Source organism: Agelaius phoeniceus, chromosome 6 (genome assembly GCF_051311805.1).
Source record: "Agelaius phoeniceus isolate bAgePho1 chromosome 6, bAgePho1.hap1, whole genome shotgun sequence".
NCBI classification, from domain to species: Eukaryota; Metazoa; Chordata; class Aves; order Passeriformes; family Icteridae; genus Agelaius; species Agelaius phoeniceus.
The window spans coordinates 1933767-1960560 of NC_135270.1; the positions used below are offsets into that span (position 1 = coordinate 1933767).

The 26794-nt window shown below is 45.3% G+C and overlaps 1 protein-coding gene across 3 annotated transcripts in view; it reads left to right on the top strand.

The window, feature by feature from the left end:
- The window catches only part of TEAD1 (TEA domain transcription factor 1), a 159237-nt gene that overhangs the window by 32871 nt on the left and 99572 nt on the right, over nt 1–26794 (top strand). For all 3 annotated transcript variants that reach the window (XM_077179480.1, XM_077179481.1, XM_077179482.1), the window contains one exon: nt 21600–21853. In XM_077179480.1, the coding sequence (XP_077035595.1) occupies nt 21706–21853 (148 nt within the window). In that variant the 5' untranslated portion in view covers nt 21600–21705. The remainder of the gene's footprint in view (nt 1–21599; nt 21854–26794) is intronic.

The window sequence follows — 26794 nt, forward strand, 5'->3', positions numbered from 1 at the left end:
TGCTTTTAGGGACAGCCTCCCTCACCATCCCTGTCCAAGAGCAAACCCAAATGTTAAGAAGGAAAAATGATTTTATCTGCATTCTGAGTCTGTTTTAAGTACTTTTTATGATTTCCATATGATTCTTGGGGATTTTAACATCAAAAGACCCAGATTATCCTAATTGGTGTAAGAGGTTGGAAGGGTTTTCTTCATGCTGGACTTAAATAGGGTTCCTGCTTGGACGCTTTTGCACTGCCTTAGTCCTTTTGTGGCATGAAAACCAATTGCAGTTAAGCAGATTCCCCCTTTTTTTTTTTTTTTTTTTTTCTTATTAAACTGAAATAGCCATACTGTTAAGTATTAAAATGCAGAAGCATCATGCATTTTTAAAGCTTCCAGAAATAGCCTACAACGCATTGCAGAAATTAGCGAAGCCATACATGTAATGAAAAACATTTGGTGATGGACTCTGGATGGCTTAGTGCCTGATTTACTGCCCGTCCTGCATTTCCCCTCCTCTCCATAAACCACCATTTACAGACAGCAGCAGCGAGCATTTCTTGGAAACTTTTTCTTTCCCGAGGGGAGAGGAGAACCCCTCAGATGTAAAAGTGCAGCAAGTGGCTTTGCACAGCACTGCTTCCCCCTGATAGCAGGAATCCAGCCTTTTCCTGCAGAGGGATCCCCCCGTTGATAGCAGCAATCCAGCCTTTTCCTGCAGAGGGATCCCCCCCTGATAGCAGCAATCCAGCCTTTTCCTGCAGAGGGATCCCCCCGTTGGTAGCAGGAATCCAGGCTTTTCCTGCAGAGGGATCCCCCCGTTGATAGCAGCAATCCAGCCTTTTCCTGCAGAGGGATCCCCCCCTGATAGCAGCAATCCAGCCTTTTCCTGCAGAGGGATCCCCCCTGATAGCAGGAATCCAGCCTTTTCCTGCAGAGGGATCCCCCCTGATAGCAGGAATCCAGCCTTTTCCTGCAGAGGGATCCCCCGTTGGTAGCAGGAATCCAGCCTTTTCCTGCAGAGGGATCCCCCCTGATAGCAGGAATCCAGCCTTTTCCTGCAGAGGGATCCCCCCGTTGATAGCAGCAATCCAGCCTTTTCCTGCAGAGGGATCCCCCCCTGATAGCAGCAATCCAGCCTTTTCCTGCAGAGGGATCCCCCCACGTTGGTAGCAGCAATCCAGCCTTTTCCTGCAGAGGGATCCCCCCGTTGGTAGCAGGAATCCAGCCTTTTCCTGCAGAGGGATCCCCCCCTGATAGCAGCAATCCAGGCTTTTCCTGCAGAGGGATCCCCCCACGTTGGTAGCAGCAATCCAGCCTTTTCCTGCAGAGGGATCCCCCCCCTCGTTGATAGCAGCAATCCAGGCTTTTCCTGCAGAGGGATCCCCCCTGATAGCAGCAATCCAGGCTTTTCCTGCAGAGGGATCCCCCCTGATAGCAGCAATCCAGCCTTTTCCTGCAGAGGGATCCCCCCTGATAGCAGGAATCCAGCCTTTTCCTGCAGAGGGATCCCCCGTTGGTAGCAGCAATCCAGCCTTTTCCTGCAGAGGGATGGTGCCTGGGTCGCTGCTCCCACACAAAGGGGGCTCTGCAGGCACAGATGGCCCAGCCTGGGCCGGGACCTGCCCCAGCTCAGCCCCGAGTGCCAGCGCTGAGGGATCGCTGCTGCCAAGTGTCCCTAAGTTTATTCGAATGCCAATTTAAGGCTCTTGAGCTGGGTGTCCCCACCTCTGCCCCGCTCTTGTCACCTCTTTGTCCCTTTGCCTCTTTGCTTCGTACACCATCATACACAAATGTAGCGCAGAAGGATCGCGCTGGAGAAGGATCCTGCTCCGGGAAAGGGCGAAACCCATGGGGAAAGGTCCGGGTGTGCTGCATGATAAAAACGAGAGCAAGCTCCCAGTACTAAAAGGATTTCAGCTTTTAGTAGAATAAAAAGAAGGGCCTAAAGCAGGGGGCCTGGGCCAAGCAGGAGCATTCCTGTTGAGGATGCTGCAATGCCATCGCTCTTTCCAGCAGCAATGTAGCGATGTCCCAGATGGAGCAGCACACATTCAGTGGGTCAGAAGCTCCTTTTTATCCTGTTTTTTGTCCCTTTGGTTGGTTTCTGTTTGGATCCTTCATTTGCATGAAGGTTTAAGGCTCTGGATTGCCCCATTAGAGTTCTGTCCTGGCTGGCTCGTTTCACTGGGCGTGGTGCACTAAGGTGTAATATGGTATATTGAGTACCCTATTTCTTATAACTACCCTTTTAACCCCCTTTACAATATAATAACCAAACTAACAGTACATGCTTAATGATCTATCAGCTATTTTACAACAGTTTCTAACCTATTTTTAACACTGCATCTCTCTGTGTCCTGGCTCTGTGCGTCTGCACCTGGAGCAATGGCTGTGAGCTCCTCCCCAAATGCCCTCTGCTAATCTGATGTCTGGGCATGAGTGCCCATCTGAGATGCCTGTTTGCTTCCTGCTGAGTTATTAGGTGAGCACTTAAGGTAAAATGATGCTCTGCTGTCCCCTCTGCTGTCCCAGCAGTTGCAGAGAGCCTCAAGACATGGATTTTTCCCCTTAGCCCCCTTTTGCACTTGGTTGCTGAAGCAGTTTCAGTAAACTGTGTTTAGCCTGCTCATTACTGGCAACATCCTCTTAAAAAACTGGGCACCAGAACTTGTTTTGGGGCTGTAGAGAATCTCTTTGTGGTTTTGAATAAAATCCAAAACAAAAGAACAGAATAAAAAAAACCCAAAACAAAACAAACACCCCCCACCCCCCCAGGAAAAAAAAAAAAGAAAAGAAAATGCAGGGACAAAAGGAACATCTATGCACACAGGTCAGATTTTCAGCATTTTACTAAATACATGTTTTGCTGTGCTGTAGCTTCTAAACTATCTCTGTAAAACATTTACTTGTCTGGCTTTAATCATACCCTTCGCTGAGTGTTTGCTTTGCACATGAAACAAAGCCTTCCTTAAGACTGCAGTGAAACCATTAGTTAGGTTTCATTTTCAAACCAGCAAAAGCCAAAATGAAGTTAAACATTCGATCATCAATCGAGAATTAAAATAATAGCAGAGTTTCTAATGTGGAGTTCTCAGTGGTAATCCTGAATACAATCTGCAATGCTCTCTGCAGGTTTTTACTGATTTTGGCTTCTGTGACCACAGGCCTGAGGTCACAGCAGTCTCCTGATGTGTCTAACAAGTGACAGTTTTTATTATCTACATAATTCTTCTTATTTTTATTTCTGATTTCCATCTCACAGCATGTAGTTACTGGACTATTTCTGCAGTTATCTAGGCATTTACTTGCATATTTGAGACTTGCTCTTTCCTTCTTCCTCTTCACAGGAAAGTAAATCATTGAAAGGAAAAGACTACCAGATAGATAATTTATAGAACAGGGGAAAAAAATCAAAAATAATAATAAAAAAATAGAATCTTGAAGACCTTTATGCAACAACCATCTTCAAGAATGGAAAAAAGAATGAAGTGGAAAAGCAATTGGAATTTATGTGAAACTCTCAGAGGGCTCATAGACACAGATAACAATTCAGTGCTAAATGCCTGGAAAGAACATTTCCTAATTTTTGCCCAAAGAACTGTTGTTTGCAGAACATACAACATTAACATGGTGGGAGAAAGGCTCTAGGAAGATGTAGAAGATACAGCAATCCAGATACTCTGATTTTGTTTTAGGAAAGGTTTTCACTAAATAACAAAATACTGTGCACACAGTTTCAAGTGCCTGGGAAAGAAATCCTAAAGTTTTACTGTAAGACAGAAAAGACTGACACGATTTCTGCAGTCTGACTGAGCTTATAAAGCATGCCTGGGAAAGTCCCTCATGCAAATCATTCATAATCACGTTGGTCCAATTTTGAAAGCCAAGCTCCCTGAAAATCAGAGCAACTTTGTTGGAATAGGATGTAGAAATTGAACCTTCTGTGCTTCCCAACGAGTATGAAGTCACTGACAAGATCTGACACTTTCTTCACTTTGCAAGATTAAACTCTTTTTTTCCAGCTGTGCATGAATGTGTACACGGATTTGTTTTTTTTCCTTTGTTTCCCATGAAATCACAGCACATGTTAAAGAGAACTTTTGTGTGCTGCCAGGGCCGTGTGCCTCCATAGAGATCTCCCAGGCTGGGTGAGGCTGTGGAGCCCCCAGCACTGAGACCATCCACGTGGAGTGCTGTGTCTCTGGGGGCTGCTTCCCAACAGTGCCCTGTCAGCTGCAGAGTTCACTCTGGGATGGGGAGGAGCCCCTGAGGATCAGCTCTGCCTGCCCCAGCAGGCCCAGGGACAGCCATGTCCTGTGCAGCTGTCCCAGAGCTGCGTGGCTGATGCCCTGAGCCCAGCAGTCCTTCAGGAGCTCCACTGCCTGAGAGGAGGCCAGGCTGCAAGCCAAGGTGCCCTTCCCCTGCTTGGAATATGCTGAAAGCCTGAGAAAGCCAGAGGGGAAGGTTTTTTGCCAGCTCCTGCCTGATGTAGTGGAGGGTGCAGGGCAACAAGAAACCACTTGTGGCTTCCTTAATCTGCATCCCCCAGTGCTGCTGTGGAGCTCTGCTTTGAGCTCTGGTGAGAAATCCCTCTCAGCCCTCAGCTGCTGGAGTGGAGCTTCTCTGCCTCTGGATCCCTCCTGGGCTGCCACCAGCTGCTGTGGGTCTTACAGCAGAGACAGGAGCCCCTGAAAATCTAGTTTAAATTACATTGAGTGTGGGGGATAGAAAGCACCCTCCTTGCCTTTGAGATTTCACCCTCTTTTTCTGGTGCTGATTTGCTGTGCAGGCAAGCTTGAAGTCACCAGTGCCCACGTACTCATTGCCTTCTCCCCTGGCCTGCTGGAATATCTGAAATAATTTGAAGAAAGGAACAGAAGATACAAGGATTACTTGAGGATTTTTATTCAAAATTTGCCATAAATTTGCTGTGGTAAAGTCTCAAACCATCCTCAAATCTTTTGCTTTCTACGTCAGTTGTCTAATCCTGATGCTGCCTGGGAGGAGAGACCTATAATTCAAATTATTATTCTGTCTTCCAAGGGTATAAACCTTTTTTTTTCCCCCTCTGCACAATATCTAGAAAGGAGTGTAATCTGGACATGAAGCAGTTTCCTCCTCAAATTTCTTCTTTAGCTGATCCGTGGTGGTTTCTCTGAGGGAGAATCATCAGGATCCTCGAGAGGCATTCAGAGTTTCTGCAGCCCTTGTGCATCATTCTTGTAGCCTGGCTCAAGGATTTTGCTCATTAGGAAGGAGAAGCCTGAAATACAGAGTATTTATTGCTGACTTGGCTTCCTTTTTTCTCTCATATTTCAAGTGGCTGTGGCATAAAGAAGTTTGCAGAATCTCCATAAGACACAGAAGCTATGTTTGACAAGACAAAATCTGAGAAGATTGATTGTGCAATTCTAAGTAAACTTTTTAATTTTTTGCAGTAGCAAAATGGTTTTCTCACCCTTTTGTGCTGCAAAATGTATCCCCAATTTGTACTATTACTCCAGAACAATGGCTGGACTCCCTGTTTGGGCTCCACAAGAAGAAGCCTGCATGTGAGAGCCAACCCTCCACACCCTGAGCTCCCCTGTGCCTGCATCTGCTCCCTAGGGGCTGGGGCTCCTGGGCAGACCTGCCCGTCTTCCTGTGTGAGCCCTCATCTGTTTGAGAATAGAGAATGACCAGAAAGGGTTTGGTTCTGGTGGTATCAGACCTTTGCTCCTGTTCTACGAGTTGTTTGTGAATTTACTAACGGGAACAAAATGATTTAGAAGCCCAGGACTCTGCTGATGCAGTCATCCCCACAGTGTGGTGCAATAAATAACCTTTCTTCCACATGGATGGGGCTGGTAATCAGTAGCTTGCTAGGTACTTCTGCCTTCCTAAAACAGCTGTGTGCCCCTGTGGGAATCTGGCCTTTCCATGCCCATTTTCTGTCAGATCTGGGAAGTGATTCTGTACCTCGTGTTAGCAAATCCACTTCTTGTTCTGAATTTGGGGCTGTGAGTCCCCTGTGGCACTGGGTGGCTCCAGGGGAATGTGTGGGGCCTGGCCCTTCCTGATCTTGAGCGTCTGTGAGCAAGGGCAAGCATGAGGTTCTGCTCAGGAGGTTCTGCACAGGAGGTACTGATCAAGAGTTCTGCACAGGAGGTTCTGCACAGGAGGTTCTGCTCAGGAGGTTCTGCACAGGAGGTACTGATCAAGAGTTCTGCACAGGAGGTACTGATCAAGAAGTTCTGCACAGGAGGTTCTGCTCAGGAGGAACTCCCAGGGTGTCCTCCCAGGGCCCCAGGCAGGGATCAGCAGGCTGCCAATCCAATCCTACAGCCTGCCAATCCTACAGGCTAGGCTGCAGAGCCGAGTCCCAGTCTCCTTGTGAAGCAGTAGGAAATGCAGCAGATGCAGTCTGCAGGAGGAAATGCAGCAGGTGAGGTCTGCAGTAGGAAATGCAGCAGATGCAGTCTGCAGTGGGAAATGCAGCGGATGCAGTCTGCAGTAGGAAATGCAGCAGATGCAGTCTGCAGTGGGAAATGCAGCAGATGCAGTCTGCAGTAGGAAATGCAGCAGGTGCAGTCTGCAGTGGGAAATGTAGCAGGTGCAGTCTGCAGAAGGAAATGCAGCAGATGCAGTCTCAGCCTGACATCAATCTCTGAGACCTGAAGCACAGCTGGTGGGGCTCTGGAGCCCTTCAGCACCGAGGCATGGCCTCCGGGAGGGCTGAATGCAAAACCATCCTGCTGAGGCCATCCCAGGGAGGGGAGAGCTTTGTTTGCCACCCAGGGCTCAAGGCTCAGCCGTGCTCTGCAAGATCCAGGGCTCCTTGCTCACTTGAACCTGCTCCTGCCAGGCCTCTGTGCAGTATTATTGAATATCCTCCCCTTTGGGCTGGCCATGGGAGCTGTCCCTCACCTGCTCAGCTCAGTCCCCAGCACTTTCCTACAGCTCAGGAGGCCTCAAATGTCCATGTACAGCTCGGCCCCACAGAGCTGGTGCCTCTGGTGTGGGTCTGCTGCCACAGCAAGAGGTTCAAGGTGTGTAAAACACATGAGGCTGCAGCTTCCTGCTGAATTACCAGTATGGTCCTCAGGTGGACAAAATTTATCAGTTACAGCCTCCTCTTTTTGTGGAGAGCTATAAAGGTAACCTGTGACTGCAGTGACTTCACAGGTGATTAATATGAAGTTACACAGGCAGCCAATGTAAGGTGGACTCAGGAATGACACCTAAAATATTAGGAAGGGTAAAATGCCATCAGATGCATGTCCTGGGCTTACACATGAGGTCCTTTGGTGAAGAGATGTAGATTTAAATGCACGCTTTCCTGTTGGCTTCCTGCAAAATCTCCATACAGGTGGTGGTCTGTAAAGCCCCCAGTCTCCTGGGGCCCAGTGTTCTGTCCTGGGAGTGGCCACTGTCACCTGGTGTGTGAGACTGGCTGGGATATGCTGCAGCCTGGGCTGTGGCACATGGCTGAAGGTGCAATTGTTTCTGTCTGGTTGTAAATTGTTACCTGAGTTAAGTTTCCTAATGAAAAGCAGAAGGGCTCACAATGTTTACCCTCCATCTGCTGTCATTTATAATTAGGCTGCAAACTCCTCAGAGCAAGAACTTGCTGCCCTTCTGTGCACCTACAGTGCCAAACACACTGGGGTCCTGATATTAGCTGAGCTGCCATTAATAATAAATAGAGAGTAAAAGGAGAATGTGTAAATGCATTCAGACGTGTAGTGAGGCTTTTAAGTGCCATTGTTATCGCTGCAGATCTCTGTGGGGTTGGCAGCTGGGCTGCCCTGGAAGTGCAGCATCCCTGGAATTGGAGTGTGCACACCCTGCTGCTCCCCCAGAGCCCGTCCCTGGCGGGCAGTGCCCAGACAGCCCCCCCAGCACCCAGGGCATGGGTGCTCCTGAGCACAGAGCAGCCAGAGGGTTTGCTTCAGCCCCCTTTCTGAGAGAATCAAGCTCGTTTCCTGGGGATATGGCTGAAGGTTAAGAAACTTTTCAGTAGTTAATACATAAACACAGGGCTATGGTTTCGTGCTTTGGATCCCTGTGGAACACTGGGAAAGGGAAGCTCTCTGCTGGATGGGGCACAGCACCCAGCTCTCCTTCACATCTGTGCTGCCCTGGAGAGGGGAAGGAGCTGAGTGAGGGCAGGCTCCCTGGGTTTTCTGCATTATTTTACCCATTTGCTAGTCCTTGGTGTGTGCCCTTGTTCCCTGCTTCGGTCTGGTTTTCATTGTTTATTTGGATTGGTTTGCCTTTTGGATAATGTTTGTGCTACTAAGGTTTTCTGGTGCCAGTTTTAAAAGCAGCAGCACTCATTTTGAGAGTATTTGGGGCTTTATTTGTGTAACTCAAGCAATTGCTGCTGCTGGTGGTTAGTGCTGTAAATCCCAGAGGTGGGTAAATCTCATGGAAGAGAAGAGTTCCTGGTGGGCTGTAGTGACTACTGATGGTGGAATCAGAGCTGAGAGTTTTAAAATTTTTCTTAGTTTGAACCTCTAGCGTTCAGGCTGTTCCCCCCACCCTCTAGTTAATTGTTCCCTTCAATTCTGGATATTGTATTCTTGCTCTGAGTGCTCTTTAATTTCACATTGCCAGAAAATTTGTGTTTTAGTTTGGATCAGCTGCAGGAAGAGAGGGAGAAGTGTGGAGTGAGAGCAAGAATAATTTGGTGGGCACAGCTGTGAAACAGAAATAAATCAAGGTGGCAGAAAGGTGAGCTGGAGGGGGAAAGAAAATTGAAGAGTTTGTTGCTGTAAATCCACATGGTTAGGAAACCCAACCATCAAATTGCAGCTGCAGTGTCAGAAAATTTGAATTACATTCCATTTTAAGAAGAAAAGTGTATTAATAAAACAGTGTGCAATACATCTTTCATGCACAGCAGAAATAAACCCATTTTTGAGCTCTGACTACAAATGTATTCATTGTAAAAGTAACACTCTTGTTGATCTAAAATCTCATACACTTATCTGCTGTCATATCTATCTGTTGTGCAGTGACATTGAGCCAGGAAATGCTGTTCAAAAAATAATTCATATGTGAAAAATAAGTCCTTGGCTCTAAGTCATAATGTTTCTCTACCAAGAGCCAAGCTTGCTTCTACTGTAATGCTCATCAGCATTTTTTTAATGCTTTCAAATAAAATTTAAAAAATTTCATTTGAGGAAACCAACAGCTATTGTCAGGAAGAAAGCCAAAATAATTTCTTTTCTCTGGGTCATTTGCTGGCTCATTCCCTTTCTGGGTCATCCTTTTTTGCCTGGGTCACTCCCCCCTTCTTATTTGTATTCATTTAATATTAATAATAGCAAAAATAGTCAAATGAAATATATTTGCCCAGGATTTCCAAGGATTTAACTAGCAGTAAGGTTTGAGGCTACTGGATCACAGCCTGACTGAGCTTCTCAGTGAAGAGGATGTGACAAATGGAAAAGCACAGAAAGGTTTAAAGAACCACACAGCAAATCAATGGCTGAGCAGGAGAAGAACCAAGAGCACTCTAATACTTTTCCTGAAGTGTTGGATTCACTAGCAACAGCACTAAGTAGCTCAGGGTTGATGGTCAGATCTCCCATTCTGACATTTGCTTGCCCTGCAAGTCCAGAAATTTGTTCTGGCTTAAAGAGAGGCCGGCCCTGCAAGGACTGAAAAGATTGAAGCCTGAAATTTAAAAAGAAAAAAAAGTGCAGGGTTTTAGTGGTGTTTGGTGGTGGTGAATTAAATTGTGTAATTTGAAGTCTCAGCTGTCAACATGAAGCCACCCTGAACCTGTAATTCCAAACATACTGGAGAAGCCATGCTACAGGTGCTCAGTTTTCACTACAATAAATGGCCTTCAATGAACACTTGTTTACAGATTTTAGGAAAAACAGAGGTAATTTTGAAGAGCTAGTGTGATTGAACATAATTTAAATGTATAAATAATTGAGTTGGTCTTTTTCTGAGCTTGACTAAACATTTTGAATAGAACTGTGTGCATGCTTGAGCATTAACTGTTCTTCCTAAACAGATTTTGATAGTAACCTTCAGATACTATTAGTCTGTGTTAGAGAGAATGGAATGTGTTAGAGGCATTCTATTTATATCAGAAATTTCAATTATTGGCTGGTTGTAGCAAGGTGCTTTTGACCACTGTGGGCAGAGACCACTTTCCTTTTGTCATTTGAAAACATTATTGGCATTTTGTTGTACATTCTCCTTTCCCTGGGGAATCTGTAGAATTGAATGTATTTTCATATTGCCACAAAGCTCTCATCTCCTTGGAGAGGCTGCTCTCTGCAAGGATTGCTGCTGGTGCAAATGGCCAGCCCAGATCTCCAGTGGGGCTGGGTGAGTCCAGCACTGCCCTCCCGGCGCAGCTCCGGCAGGAGATGGCCCAGGGGCTGCTGAGCTCAGGCACATCCAGGGCAGCTGATGGCCTCTGCCTCTCCAGAAGGCACCACAGCTTTGTGGGACACTCCTGAGAGGGACACCCAGGGCTGGAGTCAGAGCGGGGAGCCAGGAGCAGGGGCTGCTCCTGAGGCAGCTGATGATTGCCCATGAAAATAGGAATGGGGAGCACAGGGGGGGAGGAAGGGGTGCTGTGGCAGAAATGAGTGTGCTGTGAAATCACTGCTTCTGCTAAATTTGAGATTTTTAAAGTCCAGGAGGTAATTCTCTTCAGGATTAGTTCCTAGACTTGTGCTTTTTGTTTGGGTTTTTTGATGTTCTGTTTTCTTCTTTAGCTCCACTGGCGTCCAGTGAATTCACAATTCTAATGGTTGCCAGCAAAGTTATTTTTGTGGAAGATTGACACCCCCTGAAGCAGGATTAAACTACAGTGAACAAGGAGTTGAAATAGACTGGAAATATTAAGTCAGAGCTTAAGACAGAAATTGCTTCCTCAACAGGCAATAACTACAAGAGAAGTACAGAATAACTGCATAACTATTATATTGAGTTTTGAAAAGGCTATAGCCAGTTATTGCAGGTTTTACTTATGTCCAATGGCAATTAAAGATTGCCACAGTTTGGGATTGTTTCAGGATCTCAGCAGGAAAGTGTTTTCTACTACTCCCTTGCAGAAGATGCAAGTTCTGCTGCATAACAGCATCCTAAATTCTCATCTTAAATTAGATGCAAGAAATAAATTTCCCATTGTGGGCCAAGTGCAATCCACAGATCTGTCATTATCTCTGTGAAACAGTCATATGGGCATTGAGAGAGAGCCAATGCATTCCCCACCTGTGCAAGGACAGGTGGTGGAGGCAAGAGTGAGATGGAAGAAAGAAGCTGCAGTGTAGAAGTGCTCTATTAGTAATGCTCATTTCCTTGCAGAGAAGGCTTCCTTTGTAGTAGACAGACAAACAACTCAGACTTAAAATTTAATTTGGTGGGTAATTTGCCCAAAACAGCACTGCTAGCAGTTGGGAAAACAAAATGAGTTAAAATACTTTTATTTGACAGCTACTGCGCTTGCAAACAAAATTGCTGCTTTGATTTTTCTGTATACACAAAAACCCGAGGTGGGTTTTGCAGTGCTGGCGTGTGATGAAGGCTGTAGACATGTTGTGACTGGTTGACATGGACCCCAATCCTGTCTGATCTCACACACTGGTTTCTCAAATCCCTTTCTGTTTAGAATTGGTGAGAACAAGGCCAGAAAACTGGGATTAAATTTTAGCCTTGTGGAGGGCTGTGGCACGGAGATTGCACCCCTTCAGGATTTTTTGTTGGGTTTTTTTTTTGTCTTGCCGTTCTGTGTGCCATCACCAGAAAACCACAGCCTTTCCCAAAGTGAGCCTCCCAGTATTATCACTCCTCTGTTTCCTCCAGGGCTGATAGGCAGGGTCTTTTTGCAGCCAAAAGAATTGCTAATGGAGATGTGAGGAGCTTCATTAAACTTGGAGTGATTATTCATATGTACAAAATGGCTCTGTGTTGTCAGAATCAGAGCCCGGGGCTGTAGCTGGAGTAGTAACACCAAAGCAGAATAAAATGGTTTTCTCCTGGTGTTGCCTGGTACAAAACCAGCACAATCAGGTAAGCATGAGACATTCACAGGCTCTGCAGGAGCCTTAGAGGGATAGAGCTCACAGAGAGTGCTTGGTAGAGTTTCTAAACTTGTAAAATGAATTTCAGTGGCAATTTAACTCTTCCAACAAATGTTTGAGAAGGTCTGTGCGTGCGTGTGTGTGTTTGCATTTACACAAAGGAGTGTTTGTATAACATCTGCAAAGCAGAGAACAAGTGGGCTTGAGGGGTAAAAGGTGCCAGCGCTGGATTCCAGGGGTGGCTTTGGCCAATTGGAGGTTGCAGTTTGTCCAAAATTTGCTTTTCTCCTGCTTCATAAAGGGAGAAGGGACCTTCTTCAGCTTGGAATAGGGAAAGGGTTAATTTTGTGGCTGTTTCTTGTTTAAACAAATGCACCTGAGTAAATTAATGAACCTTTTACTTTACTGTGCCTTTTTTGTACCTGTTTAACAGAATACTTAAATCATTATATAAAATATTTTTTATATAGGTGACAGTTTTATGTTACATATGAACCAGTCAGATGTTGGACCACCCTTCAAATAGCATTGGTTTTCCCTTTCCTCACTGAACTTAGATAAAGTTCTTCAAGCAGGTGGTTTTCTGTCCCTTTCCCCAGCTCACTCAGAGCTGTTAGAGTGAACTCTCATGTTTTTGCAGCCATTGTGGAAAAAAACCTTTCATCCTGAAAACAAGTCATTAAAAAAAAAAAAAAAAAGAAAGAAAAGAGAAAAATCTAAAGCTGGAGTACAAACCCAGTTGGTCATATGCCAGAAATAGGGTAAGAGAGCTATGAATGTGAAGGATTCCACCTGGTTTTGCAAATGTGTGGCATGGGAACTCCAGCAAAACTAGTGAGGCTCAGGGAGTCGGGGGGAAAATTGAGTTTCAGAGCTACATCTAGACAGAGCAACTGGCTGCCAAGTCCATCATTTGTGTGAGCCATGGTTCATATGTGGTACCAAAAGGAAGGTAGTAACACACCAGAGATCAAGGGTGTACCTCATTCTGGTATTTATAGCACTTGGTAGGTGGTATTTATAGTTCCACTTTGGTTTTTGGGCACAAAATGAAAATAATTGCTCCATGATGCCTGTGGGAAGGCAGTTACAGCAAACTACAAAGAAGAGATCCTCTGTTTGCCCATGTGAAAGCCATGGACTGCATTTGCAACATTCATCTACTCCCAGGTAGATGGGGCAGATGGGAAAAGCACCAGTAGATGCAGAAGATGGATGGTTCCAATGGTATTGTGTTTGTGCCTGGATGCAGGTCTGGATCCCAAAGCTGTGTGTATGGAGAGGTAATGGAGCTGAAGAAGGGCCAGTGTCTCTTTTCTTTGGGCTTTTTTGCTGTGACTGGCCATTTGTGGAGCCACTGGGCAGGCACAGAGCCTCTGTGCACTCTGAATTCCTGCCTCAGCCTCCACGGGGTGATTGAACTTAAGGCATTCAAGAAATAGAGTTATTGCACATAAGCAATAGAAAATACAGTTATTGCACCTGTTTTTCTGTCCCATTTCCCAGTTCTTGTGCTCCAAAGAACCTTATTGTCCTGACAGTCACACATACCAGTTTTTATTTTCTGTTCACACGTGTTGGCAGCGGGATGGATCACAGTGCCCTGCCAAACACACAGTCCATGTGCATGCCCCAAGCAAAGCTGTGGCTGCAGACCTTGCCCTGAGGGACCTTCTGTCACCTCTAGCTAGGAGTTTTGGGGCTGGCAATGTTTCTTACAGACCAAAGGACAGCCCTTGGCCAGCCCAAGCTGTTTCACTTGCTCTGGGAGCCCCCTGCCCCACATGGACAGAGCCACCTCAGTCATGGACCATTCTCCTCAGAGCTGGATCACTGGTGGATGAGTGAAATCTTGGTAATCCCCACTGCACAGTCCAGCAGCTTTTGCCATGAAGAAGGCCCAGCTGGACCACAAGTGGGCTGAGCAGCCCATGGTGCTGCACTGGCCATGGATGTTTCTGCTCTCAAGCCAAGCCGCTGGGTGACAGAGGAGCACGGTGACAGCAGCTGGGAGCTGCACAGCACAGGAGCTGGGTTAGTGCAGGGAGAATGGCTTCTCCTTCTGGGAGCTAAATGTTTTATCCTTTCCTTTGCTGTGTGCTGGCAATCAGCAGAAGCAAGGCAGAGGTGGTGCTGCTCACTGCTCTGCGTTCCACTGAGCACCAGGTCACGCTCAGAATATTCTTTGTTGGTTGGCACCTCAGTGCAGTGTTGGAGCTGGGTTAAATCCCAGGAACACCCTTATAATTGACACCAGCTGGGTGTAAATGAGCACTAGCACCCAGGATGAGTGTGCCTGCCCCGGTGTCACATGGGGAAGGAGCTGTATCTGGAGCAGCTGTGACCCTAATGAGATGGGGATTCACCAGTGGTATGCTGAGATTCCCCTCCCTGGTGATAACGTGGCAATCAGCACAGACCATGGACCACAAGAGATGTGCAGCCACTTAGGAAGCACCTTGGCATGCTGGATTGCTGGTCACTAGCCCAGTAACACATGGTTTGAAGCTGGAGCTGCCTGCAGAATGCAGAGCACAAAGCTCCCGAGCCCGTGAGTGTGGCGTAGGCACAGTCAGAATCCAGTCATTTCCCCACTGAGAAGATGAGCCATTTTATTAATGGTATGAAATTAAAACTAATGGACAAGAAAACTGGGTTGGAGCTAATGACTCAACATCCTTATGACAATAATTATATCTATCAACAAAAGCAGCCTTTGGAAAAATAAATAAATGAAGCTCTCAGAGTGGTACCAAATAGACTTTTCACTTGCATAAAGAGTGCAGAGATGAAAGCTGTTTCCAAAGGGAAAAATTCCCATGTATTAGCATCAACCCACTCTTTGCTGAGTAATCTGTTTCTATAAGCAAAAAAAAAAGGCAATTCAAGGAGAATGCATTGTTTCTCTTTATAAATAGTCCCTATAATCCTAATTTCACATTTAGGCCTATCTGCTGCCTACTCTTGCTGGTCTAAGTCCCCCTTTGTTCAGTAAGTTTCCTAATGGTTTGTGAAAGTACATGTGTAAATCTTCTCAGATGAGCAGGCTGCTGACTTCTGCTGAAAGAAAACCATCACTTTACTGATGTTAAGTTACATGTTTCTGTTATTTTACACACTAGCATGGCACTGTCCTCCTACTACTTTTGTTTGTACCCTGAGTGTGGTAGCTGAGGAGAAGGAAGGGCATCCAAATTCACTGCACAATGCACTCGCCTCAGGAAAAAACCATCATATGCCTTTCATAGGTGCTCTGTGGCTGTAGTTGGACTAATCATGTTATTCCTGCACAGATCCCAAAGACAAATCTGAAACAGGCAGCTGGCAGGTAATAAATAGCTTGAATCCCAAGCAAGAAATGGTAAATTCAGTATTAGGACAACATAGTTAGGTTATATGAATGTTAGGAAGGACATGGAAGCACCACTGCATGCAAGTATTTGATCACCAGAAAAGCAAAGCATCAGAATTTCTTCCTGAAGTGTTCTCACAGTCAGAGAAAACCTCTTTTTCTCATTTCAGTGTCAAATACGAATGGCTGAATTAGTCTGACTGAGTTTTAAAGGAATACTTTATCCTAGAAATGGGCTGCTTCTCTCTCCTGTGCTCTTTCTTCCTAGAGGGAATAATTGCTGATAAGTGGAACTTGTAACAAAAATACAATATGAAGTAATTTTAATCTAATGATTTCACCATTGGATGCTCTGTAAATTATTTATATTTTTATTCTTCGTACTGTGCTATATCCATTCCTCATAAGAAGAAATTAGATAAAAAGTGTCTTAAATATAGTGTTTTCCTGAAAGTAATGCCATTTGAATGCCTTAGAGAATCATAAAAATCCATACACAGTTACACATCACAGCTACAAAATCCACACTGAATTTGTTTGTAAATAAAAAAGTAATTTCTTTGCGTGCTTGCATAAACACTGCAAATATACTTTCACTGGCAAAGTAGAAAGATAAAATCCTAGAGAAATTCAGGCCTCCCACCAATTCCATATTTACTTTAATCAGTGCAGAAAAGAGCTTGGGGAATCTGGATGAGGTAGGGAGGCTCAGGGGGTTCAACAGATGTGGGGTGGAATGGGGTGTCTGGGGATGGGGCAGCCTCATTTCCCAAAGCTCCCATGGACAGCACCAGCAGAAGGTGGAGCTTCTCCTGCTCTTCCTTCCCATGCTGGCTGCCTTGACAAGCTGCCCACAGGTGCCTGCAGCAGTGTCCAGCAGCTGTGCAGGGCAGAGGAACCCCTCAGGAGCTCCTTACAGGAGGAAGCCTGGCTGTGCTTGGATTCCTGCCCTGCAGCTGACAAAGCTGTCTGCTCACTGGGCCATCTGGGAAGTCCCTCAGGCAGCTGGAATCCCTTGTGCTTAGCCCAGGATGTGCTCCCACTGCAGGCTTCCTTCTTCTGGGGCCTTTTACTGCTCCGGCTCATGGCATCATCTGGGTCATGCCTCTGCCCCACAGAGTGTGAGCTGCTCCCTGGGAAATGCTGGTGTCACCTGCTGGGAGCAACCTCGAGCTGATCACTCCTGGTGTGTGACTGTTGGGGGGTCAGAACAATCCCCCAGATGCCCCACCTGTGGTTTCCTTGCTGCAGCTCAAGTTCTTTGCTTCATATCCTGTCCTTGGTAGGAATGGCTAAGAGCTGCTTCTCTGCTTTGCTCTTACCTTTTCCTTATTTGAAAGTGGTTATCTTCTCACATCAGTCTTCTCTAAATTTAAACAAACCCAATTCCTTTCCTGGTAGGTCATGTTTTCTAGATCTGATAACTTTCTTCCTCTGGATCCTCTCCAGAGCTTTGGCGCTCCAGCTGTGGATTTGCACTGCTGAACAAAGCAGAAGGAAAATCCCATGGGCCTGCAACTTTTCAAGCCTTCAGAGAAAATCTGCCATCTGCAAATTTAGAATTAGTTGGTTTGCACTCATCTGCTCATTGCCATCTTCATGTTTATAAAAAGCTTGTTGGATTCCTTGTTCCATTGTTTTTACATAACTGAGGCTAAGAAGAGGTTGTTCATGAACTAAAAATATAATGTATTCTTTAAAATGTAATTTACCCCTTCAACACTTGAAATCTCTACCTCAAGAATTAAGATTTTTTTTTCTGAAAGACAGGTTTTAGAAGGATAGATCTGGCTGTAAGAATGATTTGGTAGCAGTCTGCATCTATTTATAGTGAGAAGATCAGTGTGGATAACAACACTGGTGTTCAGTCTCAAAACACCTGCACTTGATCCCCTTTGAGCACACACAGTTTAGAAGACTTGGGAGACATAATGGGCTTTTTCCTCAGACAGCTCACAGATTCAAGGCGTGTTTTCAGTCATTCTTGTGCTCCTGCTGCAATATCTGCAGAGCATTCATCCTTTTCCAGGCTGGAGTTGTCTGATGGTACAGAGAAGGCACCTGCACACTGAAATTCAAGGAAGTAAATTAATCAAACAAACAGAGAAAACAAATTAACTTTTGGAAGACGCTGTAAAATAAGACCCAGCTCTAGTGACTTTTGAAAAAGAGCGTTTCCATGTTAGTTCATTGTGCAAATATTGAAGGATATGAGAGTATCAAGGCTGTGGATCTGCACTTGTTGTATGCTCTGTGAGGAGCCACTGATCTCAGGTGTTGGTCTGTGAGCAGCAGCTTTCTGGGCAAGTCCAGGTTTGCATGGCTCATGAAGTGAAAGGCATAAGAGAATGTTTTGTGTGGGTAAATAAGCCATTCCCTTGAGAAGCAGTTGCAGGCTACCATTTGCTTTGAGTTAAACACTTTGGTTTGATGGGCTCTGACAACAGCTAGCCTGCTTTCTCTGAGATTTTAAAGTTATTTCTCAAGTTTCTGCAGTGAGTGAACATAATTACAGTAAGTCATATCTTGTAGCTCCCCAAGCTGTCTTGGATGGCCTGGCTATAAAACATATTTATAAAATCCTCTGTTGCCCCTAATGGTTTCTCTGTGACATTGTGCTGTTTGACAGGGGGGACATACCTCCATCACACAGAGAAAAAGTGTCTTAATGACTGCATGAGAAAAACAGATATATTTAGAACTGACTTAACTGCACAGAGTAGAAAGCAACTGCAAGACAGATGCATTTGGTGTGCAGCTCAAAGAGTTTTATGCACAGGGGAAGCTGCCTTGAAATGTGTGAGGCTGGTGTTAAAAGGAAAACTCTGGAGAGAGACCACCTAAACTGCAGCAGTGTGCTTTAATCTTAGAATGTACAAAAAAGTGAGCCAAAATCTTTTGGGTTTGGGTTGTTGTTTGTTTTTTTGGTTTTGTTGTGTTTTTTTTTTTCTTCTCTATTTTTTGTGGGTTTGGGACTTTTTTTTTTGGTTGGTTTTTTCTAGGTAGTGTTGATGTATTTTAATTTTGTTAACAGAAAGTGCAAACAGGGAATTGGATCTCTGAAAGTTAACATGATAAAAAGCAAATACAGATCTCTTCAACTTGATCAGTCATGTGTACAATCTCTGGTTTTGGCCAGGGGAGGTGGGGCTAATTGGCCCCAGGAGCTCAGCTCTTCCTCTGCTGAAAACTGGCATTGCGAGATTTGGAGTTTACTAATATAAACTAGGCTCACTTTTTAAAGTTTTTTATAATTTTAAATTGGATTGTAAATTGACATTTTTCATATGAGATTTAGAGCTCATTAGAAACGTGCAAAAAAGCTCATCTGTTGACGGCTTGTATTATTTTTGATAATTGTGTTGAACTCCAGCATAACTGAAGTTCTGAAGTTCTTCATCACAGCTGAGTCCTCAGAATTCAAGCTGAGGAGGAGGTGGAATTGCCTTTTGATACATAGAACTGAGCTGGAAATGATTAACTGAATTAGCTCATTTTTTTCCTGAAGTAAGAGGGAGCCATTTAGCAGTTGTCATACAAGGTTTTTTCCTCCTTGGCCCTCTGGCTTGATCTGCAGTGTCAGCATTCACCAAAATGGAAATTGCTCCAAATAACCTTTAATAGGAGAGGTTTTCTTCCAGCAGGCTGCTCCACGCCCCTCTTGTAGAGATGTTCTGCAAGGAACACTTGGTTATCTTACATTGTAGAGGCTGGAATAGCAGCTATGAGTGCCTCAAGATGATATCCAAGTAGGTAAAGAGGAATGGGAAGGGAGATAGCACGTAAGTGAAAATTCACCCGTAAACACAACGCAAGATATGACATGACTATCAAGTAACATTAATTACTTTAGAGCCTCACTGTGTTCCTTGTGCATTTTAATTATTATTTCAGCATAATGTAATAACAAGGGCTGGTTTGTGAGATGATAATGGGACTCGAGGCTATGACTGTGGCAGGTTTTGTAAGCAGAGGGTGGTTGAGCTGGGCAGAAGCTGCCTGTGGCTGTGCTGTGCAATGCAAGCCACAGGCTCAGGGAGGGGAAGGATTTCCTGCTGGAGTCACCTTTGGAAAACAGAGCCAGTGATGTGTCCCACCCTCTGCTGTCTTCTGCTGAAATGCTCCTTGTGGTTCAGTCATGTGAGGCCAATAAATCCTGCAGCAGCCATTTTCCCCTGCACTATTGCAATAAAACTGACCCCTCCCCCTAATTATCCCCATCAACATTCAATTACCTCTCATTTACCAAAGATTCCCCTTCTCTGTGAAGGCTTAAGTGGATGTGATTGTTTTTGTCAGTAGTTTCCCAGTATCGCTGTGCTCATGCTTGGGTAAATCTTGCATACAAAATTCAACTCTTCTGAGGACTATGAAGGACAGAGTTTCACTATTTTACCAAGGTTTACATCTCCCTTTGTATGATGACAACTTAAAAATTTTGTGCCCTTTGGATTTCCTGGACAATAAGTGGTGCATTTGGCCAGAGTTCTCACCCATTACACGTGTGTGGTTCCCTGTGAATCCATCTGCTCCCTCATTATCAGTTATTAAAAGGCATTTGGGACAGTGATTAGCCTGGCTGTTAGGATGGGGAGGCACTAACATTTTCCTAAGCTGTGCTGAAATGTTCCAACCAATGCAAAGTCAAGCAATGCCTCTCTGCAGAGACAGGCAAGCAGGGAAAATCGAGTTCATGGGAGCCCCTTTCACACGTACTGATCCCTCTGAGCTCGGGTTAGAGCCTGGAGAAGTGGAAATACCCTGTGCTTTGGATGTCAAACTGGTCCTGTTGGTTTGTGAGAGCCTGCTCCCAGGTTCCCCAGCTGCAGCTCTGTTTTTTTGCAAGACACCTTGGCCTCCAAGGGACCGGACCAGACCGTCAGGTTTTGGTTATCTCTAGTGATTGGCTGGCTGGTGAGGGCTGCTGTAAATATTTCCCCTTTCAGGCAGTTCTCCTGCCCAAAGGTGTTTAGTCAGAGGTGTCATGGCCTTCCACATACACCTTCCCCTTCTCCCTCCATGGGGTGAAGGCTGTTCTGCTGCTTTTCACCTGTCCTGAGACCCCAGTGAGAGGCGTGGAGGATGGAGGTCTGTGCAAGGGAAAGCCCCTCTCTTCTGCCCTAGCAGAATAAAAATCTTATAGTTTAGGGGTTTTGAGTGTTTAGCCAGGGAACTGGATTTTTAACTGTGTTTGCAGCTCGTGCATGCGTGTTTGAACACTCCCATCCATTTAGATCAGTTAGAGTCACCAAACTTCTTCTTTTTTTCACAATAAAACTGCATTATGCCTAGACATGTTGAGCCAAATCTGTTCCTGGTGTTATTTCACTGACTTCCCAAAGAATTACACCAGAGGTGAACGTGGTCTGGTATAGCAGCTTTTTTGCCTGGAGCAAGTCTTTACAGCAGAGTTGTATTTCTCTCAAAAATATAAAAGGAACACTGACAGATCTGCAGCTCTGCTGGTGTGAGCAGGTGCAGCTATATTAAATTATTTCTTATTAAATTGATTCAGCAACTTGAAGCTTGTAATTTTTGTTCTGCTATGGTTCTGTGACAGAGACCTTTTAAATCAGACAAAGCATATATCTTCTCTTGTAATTCCTTGCTCTGGTACTATCATTTTTAAGATTTCTTTTTGTATGTAGCTTGGATTCTGATTGTATTATTTGTTTGAAAATTAAAGCTTTTTCCAGTTAATTACATTGAGCTGTGGCATCACTGCTATAATTCCATTTAATCCACTGACATCCAGATGAATGCGAACAATAGTTTTTGCTTTTGTTTTTAGGTTCAAATGGTTTTAAGCTTTGGTGGTCACTCTGGCATAAATCAGTGTGCTCCCCTTCTGGCAGTGGCAGTATTCTGATTTCCCCCTGCCTGAGGGCTTTTTATTTTAAGGGTGCCAGTCTTCAGCCAGATGCAATGTGGCTGGAGAGTTTTCCCCCACTTTGACTACTTATGAAAAATACTCTGATTCTCTATGCCCTCATGTAATTGCAACAGAAAATGCAGTGGAGTTGCCCTTCTGCCAGCATTCTTGCTCCACCTCAGCTCATTTGAGGTAGAATGGTTATTAACTTTTCGCTTTTCCTGGGTGCATCCCGTGCTCGCCTTGCTGCTGGTACTGCTCAGCTGCTGTTCTCTTAGCATCAGAAGCAGGCAGGAATGTTTGCCTGGAGTTCCATGCCTTTAATGCCTCTCTGGGTTGGTTGTTTGTGTTGCAGGTTTATTCCCTTGAAGACTCCAGGCTTAGGCTTGGAGACCCCAGCCATCACCATTGAGCCCAGCAGCTGGAGCGGCAGCGAGAGCCCTGCCGAGGACATTGAAAGAATGAGTGATTCTGCAGATAAACCTATTGACAACGATGCAGAAGGTGTCTGGAGCCCTGACATTGAACAGAGCTTTCAGGAGGCTCTAGCTATCTATCCACCATGTGGGAGGAGGAAAATCATCTTATCAGATGAAGGCAAAATGTATGGTAAGTGGTGCACATTTAGCCTTTGGAAATAATTGTTTCAACATGAGAACTGTAAAGCCCAGCTTGTTTCTACACAGTGTTCCTGGTTCTGATTTTGGTGCTTTTGGAGCAAATCATGAAGAAATCTGTGAAGCTGAGAGAGCTCAGCTGAACTGGTGCTGTGTTCAGGACTGTCCAAGCCATTTCCTTCTCTGCTGGCACTAGGAAAGCACTATTGATACAGAATTGTCTTATTAGTTATCGCAGCATGGCCAAATGTGAATATTCAAAACAAGCATTTAATTGTGTCGCTCCTCGGGTACACAAAAAAAAAATCAGGCATTTTTCTCTATTTTTCACTGAATAGTGAAGACAGGGAAATGCGAAGTGCAGACTGTGTGGTGGTGTGGCAGATTATGCAGTCCTGAACTGCAAGGTGTCAAAGTTCTTGTTGTGTTCAGGAGCCTCCCCATGAACAAGGCAAGTTAGAGGTGCTTTTGTGTCTTTTCTCACTGCTGTTTTCCCCTTTCCCTGCGTGCAAACTGCTCTCCATCAGATGCCAACACTCTGTAAATACGCGCTGCTCCGCGGAGGGATGGCGGCACCTCCGTGTGACAGCTCCGTGTGACATTTCCGTGTGACAGCTCTCGTGTGACAGCTCCGTGTGACATTTCTGTGTGACATTTCCGTGTGACAGCTCTCGTGTGACAGCTCTCGGCCGCTGCTCCGAGCTCTCTCTCGCCCCATCCCTTCCTTGTTTCCATTTTCCACACTCCTCCTTGGGGCTGGCACAGCCCTTGCCTGTGTGCCCATGCCCGGGGATGGGTGGCAGTGCCTGGAGGTGGGTGGCAGTGCCCTGGGAATGGATGGCAGTGCCCGGGGATGGGTGGCAGTGCCCGGAGGTGCGTGGCAGTGCCCTGGGAATGGATGGCAGTGCCCGGGGATGGGTGGCAGTGCCCGGAGGTGCGTGGCAGTGCCCTGGGAATGGATGGCAGTGCCCCAGGGGTGGGTGGCTGTGTCCCAGAGGTGGGTGGCAGTGCCCAGGGAATGGATGGCAGTGCCCCAGGGGTGGGTGGCAGTGTCCCAGAGGTGGGTGGTGGTGCCCCAGAGGATGGGTGGCAGTGCCCCAGAGGTGGGTGGCAGTGCCCTGGAATGGGTGGCAGTGCCAGGGGATGGGTGGCCGTGCCTCGGGAATGGATGGCAGTGCCAGGGGATGGGTAGCAATGCCCCAAGGATATACCCCCGTCGCTCACCGCTACCTGGCGGGGCAGAGGGCCCGGCCCCGGACAGATGTTGCCGCAGCTGCCGCCAGCTGTGCCCGGCTGAGGCCACGGGCACTGCTGGGTGCCCCGCTCGGTCCCTCCGCAGCTGCCGTGTCACCCCCGCGGCCACGCCACACGTCCTGGCCGGGAAAAGAAAGGGTCGGGATGAAGCGTCTCAGCTGCCATGGGCAGAAAGTTGCCGGGCCGGGTTTCCTGCCTGGGTGTTCCCTTTTCCCCCTCCTCGTTCTCCCGCTCGCCCCTTCGCCCCCTGCCCCAGGGCGTGGAATCTCTGCGGGGCTCCCTGCTTGCCCCTCTCCCCCTGTTGGGATTGCTTCTCGGTGCTTTCCTATGGAGAAGCAGCTATTTCTGGGCTATTCTCCTATGGAAAGGGCAGATGATTTGCCTAATTAGGAGGTTGTGCTCCTTCTTGGAGTACATAAGCATGTATATACAAACAGGCTCATTGTGTATTTGTGCTCTAAAGCCTTACTTAGGCTGGAACAGCCCATCAGCCAAAATAAGGGTGGTTGTACTGTTTGGTTTTTTTTAAATCAGGATCCCTACAACCACACTAGTCACCCCTGAAATCTACATTTTAGTGTTTTGAAGCATTTTTTTTGGTGCCATTGTATAAATTAAAGAAATTAACATATTTATCCATTCATTGTGACAATCTCTGATTTCGTTTAATGGTTCCTAATCCGGAATGTTAACATTTGTTGAATTATATATGTATAAAACTATTTGTGCATATCTAATTGCTGATTAATACTGGTAGCTAGTAACACCATAAGCATAGGCACATCTCCTATTTATGCTAATCCTAAATCAAATATAGTTAATTTTCAATCAAAAAAGGAGCTATGCTTGCTTGATGCTGAAAACTTCACTTAAAGTGTTGCCCTGACTGGGCAGGAAGAAATGTGTTAGGAAGTGCAGGGGTACTGTATGAGCAGAATTTACATCCTGACTTTGCAGTGGATGAACTCATGTTTTCATTCTTCAAACTGAGTGACTGCTTTGTAGTGTTTGAGGATTTATTGAAACCATGCTAGGTTTCTGAGGACTTCCTAATAGAGTCTTATGGCCCTGAGAGCATAATTGTTCTCCAAGGATTTTGAAATCAAAACAGTGTAAGTGTTTTACATTCTGTGTGGCATAATGAAAATAATTTAATGCCTTTTAGTGGCATACCAAGTTTATTTCACTTACAAGAGAGACATTGCAATATGGCCAAGCTTCCATAGTGTTGGGGGATACTGTAATGTGTCAGTAATTCATGGGCCACGTAAGACAAAAGGTCAAGAGAGCACCATTTCATTTTCTAACTGAAATTACCTTTAGATATGGGCACCAGAACAAATCTGATCTTTATGGAAGCAAATATAATGATCACTCTGTGTGGATTAAGTTAAGCAATTGTAGTTTTTGATCTTTGGAGGGAGACTGTGAGAAGGGCAGAGATTTTGCTTGAAGAAATATTTTAAGTCTCTGCCTTTGATTTAATGAGAGCTTTGCGACATTCATGTAAGCAAGCAGCCAGAGTTTCTTCACAGTTCTTTGTGGTGGTCTAAAAATCATCCTTAAATGATTTCTAAGAGGTTTGTGTCCAGCTGGCTCCAGGGCACCCAGGGGATTGCTCAAGGGTGACTGAGAGCACTGGGATCTGTGGGTGAGGGGTGGCCAAGAGGCTCCTGCCTGCGGTGCCACCTGGGTGAGAGCAGGGATGTGATGGGAGAGCTGCCCCAGTGGCACTGGGGGACATCTGTGACTTCTGCAGACAGCCTGAGTCCCTTCAGCTGCTCCTCTACAGCTGAGACCTCGGATGAAGGAGGGAAGGATGTTTCCCTCTCCCCCTGCCTTCCCAAAAATGTAACTTAAGACACAAGAGAATGACAAGAACAAAAGACTTTTGATCCTATCCCCACCGAAAAGGGTTACAGGGGCCCCTGGCTGGGGAGAGAAAAGGGGATGTCCTAACATTTTTGTTCTTGCCTTGGGGCATCCTCAGGCTGCAAAGACAAAACTGTGACCTGTGCAAGATCAGGAGCATTTCAGGCTGGCCCAGGGTTATGACTCCTTGAAGGAACCCTCAGAAAACAAAATGAAAGCTTAAGGAAACTCTTGGTTTTAAATTTGTAGGGAATGATTGGGTAAGAAGCAAAGATGCTTGTTTTGGTTTGGATGGAGAAATTCCAGCAACTAGTTTTGAAATTCTTGAGAGAGAAAGGGAGTACATGATAAAGCCAAGGGACATGTGATAAGTTTCCTGCAGGAAAGCTCTATCCATCACTCCTTTTCCCTTTTCCTTTGTGAGGGAGGTTGTGAAGGACTTATAGTGCTGGTTTTGCTCCTAGCACAGTATTGACTAAAAGTAAGGACAATTAAAAAAAGGTGAAGAGGGTATAAATGTGGAGGCTTGAAGGAGGATAGAGGAACACACCTATACATTGATCTCACACCGTTTGTGGAAGCAGTCCAGTGTAGGCCACGGAGGAAAGACTGAGTCCTTGAACACATTTTCACCTGCCTTGCCAAGGCATTGGTAAGGCTTTTTTCATCTGCACTGTCTCAGAAGTATTGATCAGACACAAATATCGTCCTCTGGTGCAAGCCCTGTGCTTTGCCTTGTGCCTCAGAGATCCATTCCAATGAATTTCCATGTCCTTGTTTATGCAGCTCATAGTGAAACTCCAGCCCATTAGAGGGCATTGGCTGTCCTGTGTTTGTTCTTTGTTCCCCTTGTTGGTCTGTTACTGCTGACAGTTTAGTAACTTGTAGCAATCCCTGTGAACTCACTTATTGGCAAGATATTTGCCTGTGCTTGTCTTTGCTCCTGAGAGAGTGTTTTGGAAAAGATTACAAGAATGAAAGCTGCTGTGAAATGCAGCCCTACTTTTATCCCTGGTGTAACACTGAAGTCACTGGAGTTACCACGGGATTGGATTTGGGATTTGGCTCTGTCTGCACATTTTCCTTTTTTTTCCCTTTTTAAAAAAATTTAGATAGAGCTTTAGTGCAGCTCTAGGGACAATGCTGAAGTGCCATAAGTGCTAGCAAGTGGAATATGTCCCCAGACATTTTGTTATGTTTGCTAAATTAGCCGCAATTTAGTAAAGGTGGCTTTTTGCCTTAAAGACAAGAAAATAATTTCATAAAAAATTTTGAGACCTGTAAACTGCCTTTCAGTTGCAAGTTTGTATTGAAGGTATTCATCTCTACAACAAAAGTGCTTATGAGTATGTAGTGATTATTAAAAGGAAGTTTTTTAGCATGATTAGTAGTTTTGCAGAGAAGAAGGAGTACTAATTAATGTGAGAAATTGCACAGTGGCCTTTCAGGACTGTGTATGTTTATTAGGTTATATATAAAATCTCTTGGCATGCACTGTTAAGGGAAAAGGAAACTTTCATGAAAATTTCTGCTCAGATAATAGAATTTTTGTATGATGAGTAATAATAGTCTTCATTTCCAAAGCACCTTGTGCAAATTGGGTATTAAAATTGAACTTTGAACTAGAACATTGACAAAAGAAATCCTATTCTGTGGGCATGCCTGATTCTGTACTTAACTGCCATTATTTGGTGTTTTTCTGTGTTTCTGTTAGGAAAATGTGAGGTAAATAGCTTTATGAAGAGTACAGTAACATGTTACAAATTATTTTTACCGTTACTTTTAATTTTAAAAGTTCCATGCAAGT